Here is a 14,384-nt window from a genome sequence, read left to right on the forward strand (position 1 = left end):
TGAAGGGAGGGAGGAGCAAGTTTGGAGAGAGGATATATTCACAAGGGTAATTTTAATAGTGGACCATGGACCTTAAACAGAGGAGGGAAGTAAAGACATGAAAGAATTGTGGAATGGTAGATTTTTAATTATGCCTCTCCCTCATTGTAATCTTCTTGAACAGAAGAATCATGCTATTCCTTCTTATATCCTAGCACCTGGCCCAATGCCTGGCATATATCAGATTCCTAAAGATTTGTTAACTCTCCAGATTTTCTACAATAAATACTATTTGTTGATTTTTTAAATGGTTACTGAATTGAAAAACCTCTACTTTCTTATCACCTACTCTCTGCAGTCTGACTTCACTCTCATTCCTCTCATGTGAGGGTCACCAATGACTTTTACCAAATTCAGACTCTGCTCACTTCCTCTATCACAGGCTCAGATTCTTTGCAGTGACTAAAATTTCCCTACTCCCTTCCTTCCCTCCGTCCCCACTTCCTTCTTAATATTTCATACTCCCATGACCTCTAGGACATTACTCTTTTCTCTCAACCTCTTAGACTGCTCTTCCTCTGCCTCCATCCTGCTGCTAAACACAGTTATTCCCTAAAAAAATTTGCCTTCAGCCTCTACCCATTTTTTCCAAAATAAACTCTTTCTTTAAAATTCCAATTATTCTATATAGATGGTACCTGAATCTTTTTCTGGCCCTATACTCTCTCCTAAGCATTAAACCTAAATTTCTAGCCATATTCTAGATATATTTTTACCTGGAAGTTCTGAAGCAGCTAAAAATCAACTGCTCCTGGCTCTCCTATTTCTATAAATGGCACATTCATTCTAAGCCCCGCAGGGTCAAACCACAGTCACTTTTAACTCCTCCTCAACCTCATACCTTTTCTATTATCAAATTCTTTTAGCTCTTAGCTCCACATTGCCTCTTACTTTGATTCCTCAACTCCATTCCTAGAGCCACCATCCTAGGTAATAGTTTATTTAATCTTTCAATCACGTCATTTTCCTGCTTAAAACGTTTTATTAATTTTTTTTGCACTTAGAAATAAAGTTCAAATTCCCTACCATGGCTCATCAGGCTCTCTGCATTGGGCTCTTTCCCACTTTCAACTTCATCTCCTACCACTCTGTGGTTCACACTGGAAGCCAGGCATAGCAGTCTCTGCATTCATTGGATCCACCAAATCTTTCCAAAATCAGTGTCTTTGCATTTTCTGTTCCCTCTCCCTGGAACACTTTTCTGGCTGGCTCTTTCTAATCCTTCAGTTTTCCAAAGTCATATCCTCAGAGAGGCCCTCCTGAAAACTATGTAAAATTCCCTTTCCTCATATTCTGTTATCAGATAACCTTATGTATTCCCTATATAGCACTTCATACGCTATGAAATTATCTTTTCTTTTTTTTAATTGAACTAAGTTGATTTACAATATTGTGTTAGTTTCGGGTGTACAACAAAGTGATTCAGTCTCATTTCTTTTTTGGCTGTGCCTCGCAGCTTGCGGGATCTTAGCTCCCCAACCAGGGATTGAACCCAGAGCCACGCCAAGTCCTAACCACTGGACTGCCAGGGAACTCCCTCATTTCTTTTTTATGTGTTTATTTTGTCTCCCTCTCCCCCACTAATACCCCTTCCCAAATATAAACACTATAGACAAGAGATCATGTCTGGCTTGTCCATCATTTTCTTTTCCTAGAACAATGTAGGCACTCAATAATATTAAATGATTAAAGAATAAATCTAATCTGGATGATCATTCCCTTTCAATTAATAATAGCCTTCTAACTCTTTACTAGTCTCTATCCTCTTTTATTTTTTTCTATTCAAATATGGTCTGATCATATAACTTCCCTATTTAAAAAATGAAATGGGGACTTCCCTGGTGGCACGGTGGTTAAGAATCCGCCTGCCGATGGCAGGGGACAGGGGTTCAAGCCCTGGTCTGGGAAGATCCCACATGCCGCAGAGCATCTAAGCCCGTGCGCCACAACTACTGACCCTGCGCTGTAGAGCCCACAAGCCACAACTACTGACCCCATGTGCCACACCTACTGAAGCCCACGTGCCTAGAGCCCGTGCTCCGCAACAAAGAGAAGCCACTGTAATGAGAAGCCCGCTCACGGCAGCGAAGAATGGCCCTGCTGGCCGCAACCGGAGAAAGCCCACGTGCAACAACGAAGACCCAACGCAGCCAAAAATAAACAAATAAATTTTTTAAAAAAATGAAATGGTTCCCCTGCCTCCTTATGATAATAAACACAAACCCCAAATTTTAGAATTCAAGGCCCTCTTCAACATGACCCTTTTCCAACCTTCTATCCCCTACTGCTTTTTCCTCTTTTCAAATGTTACCCTCTAGCCAAATGGGATTGCATCTCACAGAACAGGACTCTATAGTTCTTCACCTTCATATCTTTGTTCCTATTGTTACCTAATCCTGCAAACCTCCTCTCCCAACTTTCTACATATCCAAATCTGTTAGCAGGTAACTATGAAATATAAGCAAGAAGATGGTGGCTTAGATTTGGATGGTAGAGAAGTGTGAAGAGATTATGGATGTAGATTTGGAGGTAGAGTTGGCAGGACTTGTTTAATGATGGATTGGATGTGAGGCTGAGGGAAAGGGAGGAAAAAAAGATTTGTGGCTCTAGTAACTGTAGAGATGGTGGTTCTGCTTCTGAAAAAAGAAAGACTAGAAGAGAAACAGTCTGGGTAAAGGAGATGAATTAGAAATCAAGAATTCTGGGCTTCCCTGGTGGTGCAGTGGTTGAGAGTCCGCCTGCCGATGCAGGGGACACGGGTTTGTGCCCCGGTCCGGGAAGGTCCCACATGCCGCACAGCGGCTGGGCCCATGAGCCACGGCCGCTGGGCCTGCGCATCCGGAGCCTGTGCTCCACAACGGGAGAGGCCACAACAGTGAGAGGCCCGCGTACCGCAAAAAAAAAAAAAAAAAAAAAAGAAATCAAGAATTCTGCTTTGACTATATTAAAATTAGTATGTTCTCTAGTTATCTAAGTAGCAACTGGATATATGCACCTGGAATTCAGGAGGTCAGAGCTGGAGATAAGGTTTATGAATCATCACCACGAAGCTGTATATTAAAGCCATGGGAGAGGACAAGCTCACCTTGGGAGAATGAATACAGAGGAGAAAAGGAGGCCCAATTCTGAGCCCTGGGATATTGAGCAAAGGAGTCAGGAAGAAAATTAGGAGAGAGTGATGTCACAACAGCCAAGACAATAAACTGTTTCTAAGAAGAAGTGTCTATGACTAATGCTGCTAAGAGGTCAGGTAAGGTAAGAGAGAAGTGGCAACTGGTTTAGCTGTCCGTGTAGAGTAGCAGAGACAGAAGCCTGACTGGAATGGGAAAAAATTATGTTGAATGCATCACTGTAGAACACTAATTATTCCTCAGCACAACTGAAGTCCTAAGGTATTAATGTCTTTACTAGAAACTGATATAAGCCCCAAATTTCTAGCATAAAATATGGGATTATTTTTCCTAAAGATACTAGGCTGGAAAGGCAGCAAAGAGACAGATAAGTCTGGATTTGAACTCATCCTCTGCCACTTACAAGCTAAGTGTCTTTAGGACAAGTTTCTTAACCAAGCGAAGCTTCAGTTACTTCATCTATAAAATAGAAATATTAATAATACCTACCTCATAAGGTTGTTTTGATAAATAAATAGATATTGAATGTAAAATGCTTAGTACAAGGAAGTTGTTATTGTCACTATTGTTATCATTATTCTTTTCTTTAGATATTCCTTTTTAAAAAAAAATCACAAGACTTTATTGCCCTTAGGCTATGTTAATTGTTAAAACTAAATGTGGAAATATCTAATACAGTATTCCTAACCTATTTAAATATACACGCCATCTGGGCTTCCCTGGTGGCGCAGTGGTTAAGAATCCGCCTGCCACTGCAGGGGACACGGGTTCGAGCCCTGGTCCGGGAAGATCTCACATGCCACAGAACAACAAAGCCCATGTGTCACAATTACTAAGACTGCGCTCTAGAGGCCGCGAGCCACAACTACTGAAGCCTGTGTGCCTAGAGCCCATGCTCCACAACAAGAGAAGCCACCGCAATGAGAAGCCTGCACACCTGCGCAATGAAGAGTAGCCCCCACTCGCCACAACTAGAGAAAGTCCGTGCACAGCAACAAAGATCCAATGCAGCCAAAGATTAGTTAATTAAAAATATATCTATAAAAAAAGATTTTTTATAAATATATATACATCCCATCTTTGTAAGTATAAAGAATGATACATCCACGTTATGAGATTCTAATATGCCCATATGGATGGCATGATATAGGCTGAGAATTGCTTTATCTTCTACATATCCTCATCAGCCTAAACTATGTTGAGTTTTACTCTCTGAAGTCTATATTGAGGAAAACAATAGTTATTGGAGGGGTGGATTCCCAGCACATCATTAATAACCTTAGGCTGTGCCCATGACCTTTCCTTCACTCATAAGGTCAACAGTATATTTCTTACTTCATTACATTTAGGGATTTTAAGCCTTTTTGTCTTATTGCTACATAAAAATAAAAACTGTTGCCTTTTTAATATTACATTTAAATATTTAAATGTGTAGAAAAAGGACAGTTAGCCAAACTAAAAATTATGTATCTAAATTAAATAAAAATATGAAAAAATTTGTATGTAAAGATTTAAATAAAATATGGGAATCTTTGTATACCCATAAATAAATAATCCTAGCAGAACCCTAGCCAAAATGTTGAAAAGTACTCACCGTAAAGTCAAAGTGTAATCTCCCTGCATTTTTGTTGAGGCATCTCTGACCAAGAAGGTACCATCTGGCATGTCCCGTAATTTGTCATTTACCTCCTCCCTGAAGAACAGAATTATAGGAAAAATGAAAAAAATGTAAGTGTTGGTTGTTCTTTTCATATATTATCACTAAGACTATTTGGGAGGTAGGTACGTATAAGGTTATAGAATCATGGGGGCTGCCAGAGGTCATTTAGTTCCTCCCTGTAGGTATTTCTTTCTGTTTTGATTTTTGGTGTTATGCAATCTAAGGAAGGGTATTTGATTTTTAAACTCTTCCAGGTTTCAACTGTCTGTAGGGAATAGTGTTTCCATTAAGCCTTTAGGGCTTCCTTAGGCAGGTATGAACTTGTAGAGTTTCAGAAAAAAAACAACAGCTGTTTAGAAAGAAGATTAAGTTTAAGCAACAGTGGCAGCTGGGTCAGATCAGAGTGGGGATAATTTATTCAGTTCACAACCTTTAATATAATATTCTCCAATTTGAATTTATACTGATAACAAATTCCTTCTGCAGAGTTGGTTTAGGACTTTAAGGAACAACACTAGAAGACGCAAAGAAAATGGCAGGGCATAAAAGAACCTTGAATTATAGAACCACATGGTCTTAAAATATAAATTAAGTAGTATTTAAATATAACAGATCCTTTTATTGTACACTGCTAAAATTTAAATTTTCTGATCAATTTGAATACGAAATATATTAAGTCTTCCTTAAAAAATTAAATAAGGAATTACCACAAGACCCAGAAATTCCACTTCTGGGTATACACCCAAAGAACTGAAAGCAGAAACTTGAACAAACATTTATATACCAATGTTCACAGCAACATTATTCACAATAGCCCAAAGCTGTAAACAATCCAAATATTCACCAAAGCCAAACGTCCAAATGAACGAATAAATAAAAATGTGGTATGTACATATAATGGAATAATATTCAGCCTTAAAAAGGAAATTCTGACACATGCTACAACATGGATGAACCTTGAAGACATTATGCTAAGTGAAATAAGCCAAACACAAAAGGACAAATTTTGTATGATTCCACTTATATGAGGTACCTAGAATAGTCAAATTCATAGAAAGAGAAGGCAGGATGGTGCTTGCCAGGGGCTGGGGAGAACAGGAGGAAAGGGGAGTTAGTGTTTAATTGGTACAGAGCTTCACTTTGGGAAGATGAGAGTTCCAGAGATGGATGGTGGTGATGGTTGAACAATAATGTGAATGTACTTTATGCCACTGAACTGTATATTTAAAGATGGTTAAAATGATAAGGAAAAAAAATGAAATGAGTGCTACTTTGTAATGGGAGAGAACAGACAAGAGAAAGAGAAGGACAAGCATATTGAGCAATATAGAAGCAACCTGGAATCTGACTTGGCAGAAATGGATAGGACTTTTTAAAAACAAGAAAATACAATGTTCAAATTTTAAAATATATATACATATATATTTTTTCCTTCTGTAAGTTAAAAGCTTTCCAAAACCAAATTTTACCCAAAAAGCAAATCTATCCTAGAGTCCTGTTTCTCAAAAGGAGGTGTGTGAAGAGTGCATAAAAATCACCTGGGGAGGTTATAAATGCAGATTCCTGGACCCCACCCCATGATTCTTGTGCATGCAAAGATTGTGGAACCATGTCTTAGAAACAGAAAAGTAAGGAAAATTAAGGACAGATAAATATCTTTTATCCTAAAACACATGCACCTATCCTAAATGTATAGGTTTCATTTATTCAGAAGTCTACCCTCAATACAGTATTAAAAGTAATCATCACAGCCATAATTGAAAGATTTTCTTGTCACTTGTTTTGTGGGAAGAAAAGCGTTTAGAAAATTTGAAAGGTTCTCCTAAACAATTTTTTAAATGGTAATCTTTAAATGACAACTTGTGGGGCATTAAAAATGTTTTATTTTAACTCCTAATCTCAAAATTATTTTTTTAAGCTTCATTCAATTATAGTACCCTTCTAGTTACCTTGAAATATCCCCCCAGTACCATTCTGCATCCTGAAGAGAAACAGAACCGTCCTTCATTCCATTGGTAATGGCTGAAGTCACTGGCTTAGGTGGCTTTGGTGGAAGAGCTAGAAGAGAAATGAATATTATTATTTTGTAGATGTAAATTATTATTTGTTTTCTAATTTCCTCAGTCAAACTCAGCTCGTTAACCAATGTGCATTAAGATTCAAATAATTATAAATCAAATTAAAAGTTATTTTATGTTAAATGTTAAACATCAGCCAAAGAAAGAATCCTTTTAGAACTCTACCAATAATTGTCTGAAAAAATGAAATATTCAAGCTATTTGCGTTTTCTTCCTTCTTATAAAATACTAACTTTTCGTTGGATTCCTTTCTCCTAGACCAGGGGTGGGGAATAGAGAATGTCTGTGCCACCATTCTTTCAAGGTGGCATTGTGAATGAGCGGCACTCCTTTCCTCCATGCCAGGAATTGGTCTCAAAATCCATGTCATTTTTTCTTTATGCAGTTTCTTTTTTTTTTTTCCCCACTGCATGGCCTGTGGGGATCTCAGTTCCCCAACCAGTGATTGCAACCGTGCATCTGCAGTGGAAGCATGGAGTCTTAACCACTGGACTGCCAAGGAAGTCCCCTCAAAATCTGTGTCATTCATGCTTCCAGGCATCCATTACCAGTCCATCAGAGTGAGATAAAGTCTGTTTGTCATCCCTGGCAGAGGGAGTGAATGAATTGCGTGAATAGACACCACCCAAAATGGCTTTGAAAGCAGCGAGCTGATTCAGCTCAGTTCCCTGGTTCCCAGAAATACGTATTAAATGTCTATCATGTGCAAGAAAGTGCTAAGAAGTGGGGATACAGACTTGAGTAAGCCACCGTCCCTGGCCTTGAAGAGTTTACAGCTTTGTGAAAATGTTTGCCATGATGGTCGTAATTAGACTGTCCATCTGGAGCATGCCCACTTTCGTCAGGCGCACTGGGGCTCCCTGGCCTTCTTGCCTCTCCAGTCCTGGCCCAATCTGCCCCCTACTTTATGATTTACTGACAATTATCATGAACTAGCTCTTCTCTAAATTTGAACATCACATCCTATGGTTTTGGTTTTTTGTTTTTCACAGTATGCTCTTTCTCACTACTTTCCATAGTCTTCTCTGTACTTCAATTTTCAGAAAAGGATGATATGAGATCTGCTTTATTTAAAAATACTGACTAGGCACCACAGCCTCTGTAGCTGAGGGCTCAGTAGCTTGATCCTATGAAAAGGAGGAGCAAGGTCAGGTAAGTGGTTACTGGGAGAGAAGTAAGCTGCTCACATGTGCATTTATACCTATGCCTTTAACACATTCCCTTAAAAAGCATTAATAAAGAAATGGACATTGAGACACTAGCCCTGACTAAAAATCAGTTGATTCTGCCTTTGTAATAACTATCAAAGGGTATGTTTCATTCACATAAGAGTACTTATTTTTCATTTTCTGGTGTTAAGAACACAATATAAAATACATACCAACTGACACAGACTGACTTCTGCACCTGACATAACCATTTACATCCATTCCTTACAGGAGACAGATTAAGTGTAAAAGATGGTCAATTTTGAATTGCAGAAATGACTTTGGTAGGGTTGGGTAGTGCTCTGTCAAATGGATGTCATAGTTTATTACTAGTAAAGAAAAGGGAAACGTAGTTTGCATTATCGTGTCATATTTTCTAAAAAAAACTTAATAGGGGCTCTATATTTAGTGGTCATATTAGGAAAAATGATAATCTGTAGAATGAATAGTTATGTTTTGTTACAACTAATACTTTCTTTGTTAAAAAGGTTGTATTGGCCATAAAAAGGAACGAAACTGGGTCATTTGTAGAGACATGGATGGATCTAGAGACTGCCATACAGAGTGAAGTGAGTCAGAAAGAGAAAAACAAATATCGTATATTAACGCATATATTTGGAACCTAGAAAAATGGTACAGATGAACCGGTTTGCAGGGCAGAAATAGAGACACAGATGTAGAGAACAAACGTATGGACACCAAGCGGGGAAAGTGGCGGGGTGGTGGAGGTGTGATGAATTGGGAGATCAGGATTGACATATATATACTAATATGTATAAAATGGATAACTAATAAGAGCCTGCTATATAAAAAAATAAATAAAATAAAATTCAAAAAAATAATAAAGCCTAAAAATATGTATATTTGTACACACACACACAATAAATTAAGTAATTTAAAAAATAATAATAAAAATGGGGCTTCCCTGGTGGCGCAGTGGTTGGGAGTCTGCCTGCCGATGCAGGGGACACGGGTTTGTGTCCCGGTCTGGGAGGATGCCACACGCCACGGAGCAGCTGGGCCCATGAGACACGGCCGCTGAGCCTGCGCGTCCGGAGCCTGTGCTCCACAATGGGAGAGGCCACAACAGCGAGAGGTCCGCGTACCGCAAAAAAATAAAAAAAATAAAAAATAAAAATAATAAAAATGTTGTATTGGGACTTCCCTGGTGGCGCAGTGGTTAAGAAGCCACCTGCCAATGCAGGGGACACGGGTTTGAGCCCTGGTCCGGGAAGATCCCACATGCCATGGAGCAACTAAGCCCGTGCACCACAACTACTGAAGCCCGCACACCTAGAGCCCGTGCTCCGCAACAAGAGAAGCCACCACAATGAGAAACCCGTGCACCGCAATGAAGAGTAGCCCCTGCTCGCTGCAACTAGAGAAAGCCTACGCGCAGGAACGAAGACCCAATGTAGCCAAAAATAAATAAATTTATTTTTTTTAAAAAGCTTGTATTGAGTCTTCAAATTCAAGTGTGGCTTAAAATGTAAATATATCACATGATGCATTTAAATACAATGATGCCTCTGAAGCAGTCAAACAGCATTCGTTTTGTGTTTAGAACTACAAAAGAAAATCTCTTCAAATAAAATACTTCTAAATTAGAAAAAAAATAAACTTTTAATTCTAAACAGATGTCCAAAAAACTTTTCTCTCAAAAGACAACATGAAGCCCCTTCACAAACAATTCAGTCCAAAAGCCATTAAGGGAGAGCTGGTCATGATGGCCAAGAGCTGGTGTCAGAGCGCAAAGCAGGTGAGGGAGGACTATGTCCATGTTTGAGGGCAGCTGCACAACAAGGATCTCAGAGCTCCAGCAGGGTGAGGAGGGAATCCTCAAGAGGGCAACTTGGCGTGGGGTGTTGAAGGTGAGTGAAGAAGGGCAGTGGCCTGGGGCCCGGGTGGCACAGAGTGTTGGACACCAAGCTAACAAGGACACAGTCCTAGGAGGTGGGCATCCCAACACAGTGGGGCAAAGCCAGATTAGGATGCAAAGAATTTCTAATTGGGCAGGGGAAGGGAGGGGGTAGGCAGAATGTAGCAATAACTATGAAAGACTGGGTAATACAGAGAAATGGATCAAATAAGTAAAACTACTATAGATAATAGGAGCTGGGGTTCTCACAGTCTAAAAAGGAAGTTACAAATATGGAAAGGTAGAAAAATAGAATGAACCCCCTGGTTTGAACTGCAATTTTTTGCAGCTATTGATGGGAACTCATGGAATTCAACAGATAGATGGATAGATAGATAGATATAAATGTCTGTACTTATAGAAAATACAACTATTCCCTAGCTCTGTCCCCTGAGAGGTCCTGGGATCAGCAAAATCCTAATACGCACACCGAGCACCCAGATCTTGGTTTCTAATGCCATTCTCTACTAAAAGGAACCAGGGTTCTTTGGAGAAATGGCTGAGGTGGGGCAGAGCAAGTACCAAATGAACCTGGAACATTATGTTGTGCCAAAAAGTAACCAAGTACTCAAAGAATGAGGGGCCATGACAAAAGAACAAAGAAGCCAGCTTGAAGGGGCTCCCACTACCAAATCTGGGATAACTGGAGCATCAATACAAATAATAGTAAGGGAATATAAGCCATTAAACAAAATAGGAATCTATGTGTCCACACAGATATAAATAAATAAATGAAAAAATTGAAAGATTAATGAGGAGGAAGACATATAATTTTGAAGGCCTTCCCACAAATGCTTATTAATCACAAAAGTATTGAAAAAGACTAATATAATAGTGGAGAAACCTGGCAAATATACCTTAATCAAGTAATCAAGGTTACTACCAACAGTAATGGTGAGATCACAGGCCCCCCAACAGGATGCATCACGAAGGACACAACATCACTTCTGCCAAATACCTGCCATATATGCATAAGCTGAATCTAATCATGAGGAAATCAGACAAACCACAGACAAATCATCAGACAAACCACAACTGAAAGACATTCTACAAAATAACTGGCTTGGTGCTTCCCTGGTGGTGCAGTGGTTAAGAATCCGCCTGCCAATGCAGGGGACATGGTTCGAGCCCTGGGCCAGGAAGATCCCACATGCCACGGAGCAACTAAGCCCGTGCACCACACACCTAGAGCCTGTGCTCCGCAACAAGAGAAGCCACCGCAATGAGAAGCCCACGCACCTCAACGAAGAGTAGCCCCTGCTAGCTGCAACTAGAGAAAGCCCATGCGCAGCAATGAAGACCCAACACAGCCAAAAACAAATAAATAAAATAAATAAATTTATTTTTAAAAAAGAAAAGAGATTCTCTCTAAAAAAAAAAAAACTGGCTTGGAATCTTCAAAAATGTTAAGGTTGTGAAAGTCAAGAAAGACTGAGGGACTGTTCCAGATTGAAGAAGACTAGAGAATCATGACAATTAAATACAATGTGTGAGTCTGGACTGGCTCCTTTTGTTATAAAAGACATTACTGGGACAATGGCAAAACCTGAATGGGATCTGAGGATGAGATGGTAGTAATGCATCAATGTTAATTTTCTGATTTTGATAGTTGTATTGTGGTTACATTGGAGAATGCTCTTATTGGTGGGAAATACACACAAACATGGTCATCATGGACTATCATGTCAGCAACCTACTCTGAATGGTTCAAGAAATCAAGTTCTTTGTATCATACTTGCAACTTTTCTTTAAGTTTTAGATTGTTTCAAAAAAACTTTTTTTAATTAACAAAAAAGTTATAGATAATACTGTGGGGAACAATGTGAATATAAGAATGCAGTTGGTCCCCTATCTCACACCATATATGCAAAAATTAACTCAAAATGGATCAAAGACCTAAATGTTAAGAGCCAAATTATATACCTGACAAAAAATTGTATCTAGAACACATAAAGAACCTTGAAACTTAACAGAAAAAGAAGTGACTAAAATTAAAAATGGGCAAAGGATCTGAATAGACGTCTCTCCAAAGAAGATATACAAATGGCCCTGTCAAGCACATGAAAAGTTATTCAATATCATTAGGCATCACGGAAATGAAAATCAAACCGCAATGATACCACTTCATACCCACTAGGATGACTATAATCAAAGAGACAGATAATAACAAGTGTTGGTGAGGATGTGGAGAAATTGGAACTTTCATACACTGCTGATGAAAATGTAAAATGATGCAACTGGTTGGAAAACAGTCTAGTAGTTCCTCAAAAGGTTAAACATACAGTTACCATATAACCCAGCAATTTCAATCCTAGCTGTATATTTCAAGAGAAATGAAACATACAACCATATAAAAACTTGTATATAAATGTTCATAGCTGTATTATTTATAATAGCCCAAAAGTGGAAACAACCCAAATGAATAAATAAAACGTGGTGTGTGTGAATACATATACATATAATTAAATATATTTAATATTTAATTATAAATTAAAAGGCAGTAAAAAGGAATAAAACATGCTGTAACATGGATGAACCATGAAAACATTAGACTAAGTGAAAAAACAGTCATGAAAGACCACATATTATATGATTCCATTGTCCAGAACATGAAAATCTATAGAAGACAAAGTAGAATAATGGTTGCCTAGGGTTGAGTTGAAGGGGAAAAGGGAATGACAGTTAATGTATGCAGTTATGTATGCAGGTTTCTTTGGGGGGTAATGAAAATGTTCCAAAATTGCTTGTGGTGATGGCTGCACAACTCTGTGAATATATTAAACACTACTGAATCATATACTTTTTAAGTGGATGAATTGTATGGTATGTGAATTATATCTCAATAAAGCTGTTTTTTTAAAAAAAAATCAGACTTCTGAAATCACTAGATGCGGGAGAGCTTGCTATAATCCATACTTCTTTTTCTAATTGGCTACTTATTTATACTTATCTTCTTTGAAAAGGATGTGGCTTATAAAAGTAGCAACAGTTGGAACTATAATTTTGTAGAATTTAAAATTCTGCTACGTATAAGGATTAACAGTTTAAACGTGTGCTACACAAAAGCACTTTGCTATCACTATGAAAGGTACAAAGACAAGGCACTCAAAAGAACAAATCTAGAGGGAATCACACTTAGAAACACCTAACCATAATTCTCAGCAGAATGAGGTAAATGACTATAATAAAAGTAAAGTAAGGTGCAATGAAAACGCAGCAAAAGGAAGAATTGATCCCCTCCTGGGGAAACTTCAAGTTCAAACACTGGGCTTCTCAAACCTAGTCCTTACTGAACTGAATGCCATGACCAGGAGGGCCCAACAAGAACCAATTCGCCTCCTTGAATCAGCAGGTAGATTACAACTTAATCACCAAAAGGAGCCACAGAGACTTGCTTCTGTCTATATTCCTTCTCTGGGGGAGCTCTATACTGAACTGAGTTGACCAGCAGCATGGGGAATCTGCTATTTATGGATAATGACAGTTTACTGATAGCTCCACCACGACCAAACAGATAATGACCATGTCACATGTATTACAGAGGGCTCCCATAGCCTCCTTATAACTTGCTTTTCTCATTTGCAGAAATATAAGAAGAATGAAATGATTATAAAGCTGTTCCTACATAAAGCTGCTAAAAGAACACAATTAAGAATGAATGAAATACTGGCCTATTTCTACATTCTCATCTATCATCATTCCATACATATATTAAACAAGTATTTATTGAATACCTTCTATGTTCTAAAAGCTGGGAATATAGCAATGAACTAGACAGACACAGTCTTTATACTTATGAACTTTGTAATCCAAAAGGATAAACTTCAAGATAATTCATCATTCTTAAAATCGTGAGTATGTTCAAATTTAGTTCAACTAAACTAACATGAGTCTTCAAACTAAATGTTTTGCTTTCTCTAGCAGTTGATCTCCCTCCCATGTAAATTATAGAATTTACTGGATGAAAGTAAGTAAAAATTTACCTTACATAACCTTCTTATTACATGGAGATAAGCATATTTTTATCTATGTCACTTCCAGATTATGATATTATAAATAAAGGGAAAAATTACAAATCACATACATTTTAAGTAGATCAAGTGGAACACATAAAGGGAGAAGCTAATTAGGGTACATTAATTACCTTTCAACCTCTTGACAGGTGATTCTTGCACTGAGTAAGCACTGCAGTACTGAGTGATAAATTAAATGCACCTGAGCAAATATTGGGCTGGCCAAAAAATTTGTTCAGGTTTTTCCATAAGATCTTACAGGAAAACCCAAAAGAACTTTTTGGCCAACCCAATACCTTCCTACATAAGTATTTATAAAATACCTAGCACTTTTGTT

At 38.3% G+C, this 14,384-nt stretch overlaps 1 protein-coding gene across 1 annotated transcript in view; it reads right to left on the reverse strand.

Moving 5' to 3' along the window:
- The window catches only part of PIK3R3 (phosphoinositide-3-kinase regulatory subunit 3), an 83,348-nt gene that overhangs the window by 31,470 nt on the left and 37,494 nt on the right, over nucleotides 1-14,384 (reverse strand). Inside the window, exons 2-3 of the mRNA XM_060089746.1 lie at nucleotides 6,780-6,888; nucleotides 4,765-4,863 (exon numbers count right to left, since the gene is read on the reverse strand). Of these exons, the coding sequence (XP_059945729.1) occupies nucleotides 4,765-4,863; nucleotides 6,780-6,888 (208 nt within the window). The remainder of the gene's footprint in view (nucleotides 1-4,764; nucleotides 4,864-6,779; nucleotides 6,889-14,384) is intronic.

Source organism: Mesoplodon densirostris, chromosome 2 (assembly GCF_025265405.1).
Source record: "Mesoplodon densirostris isolate mMesDen1 chromosome 2, mMesDen1 primary haplotype, whole genome shotgun sequence".
Lineage (NCBI taxonomy): Eukaryota > Metazoa > Chordata > Mammalia > Artiodactyla > Ziphiidae > Mesoplodon > Mesoplodon densirostris.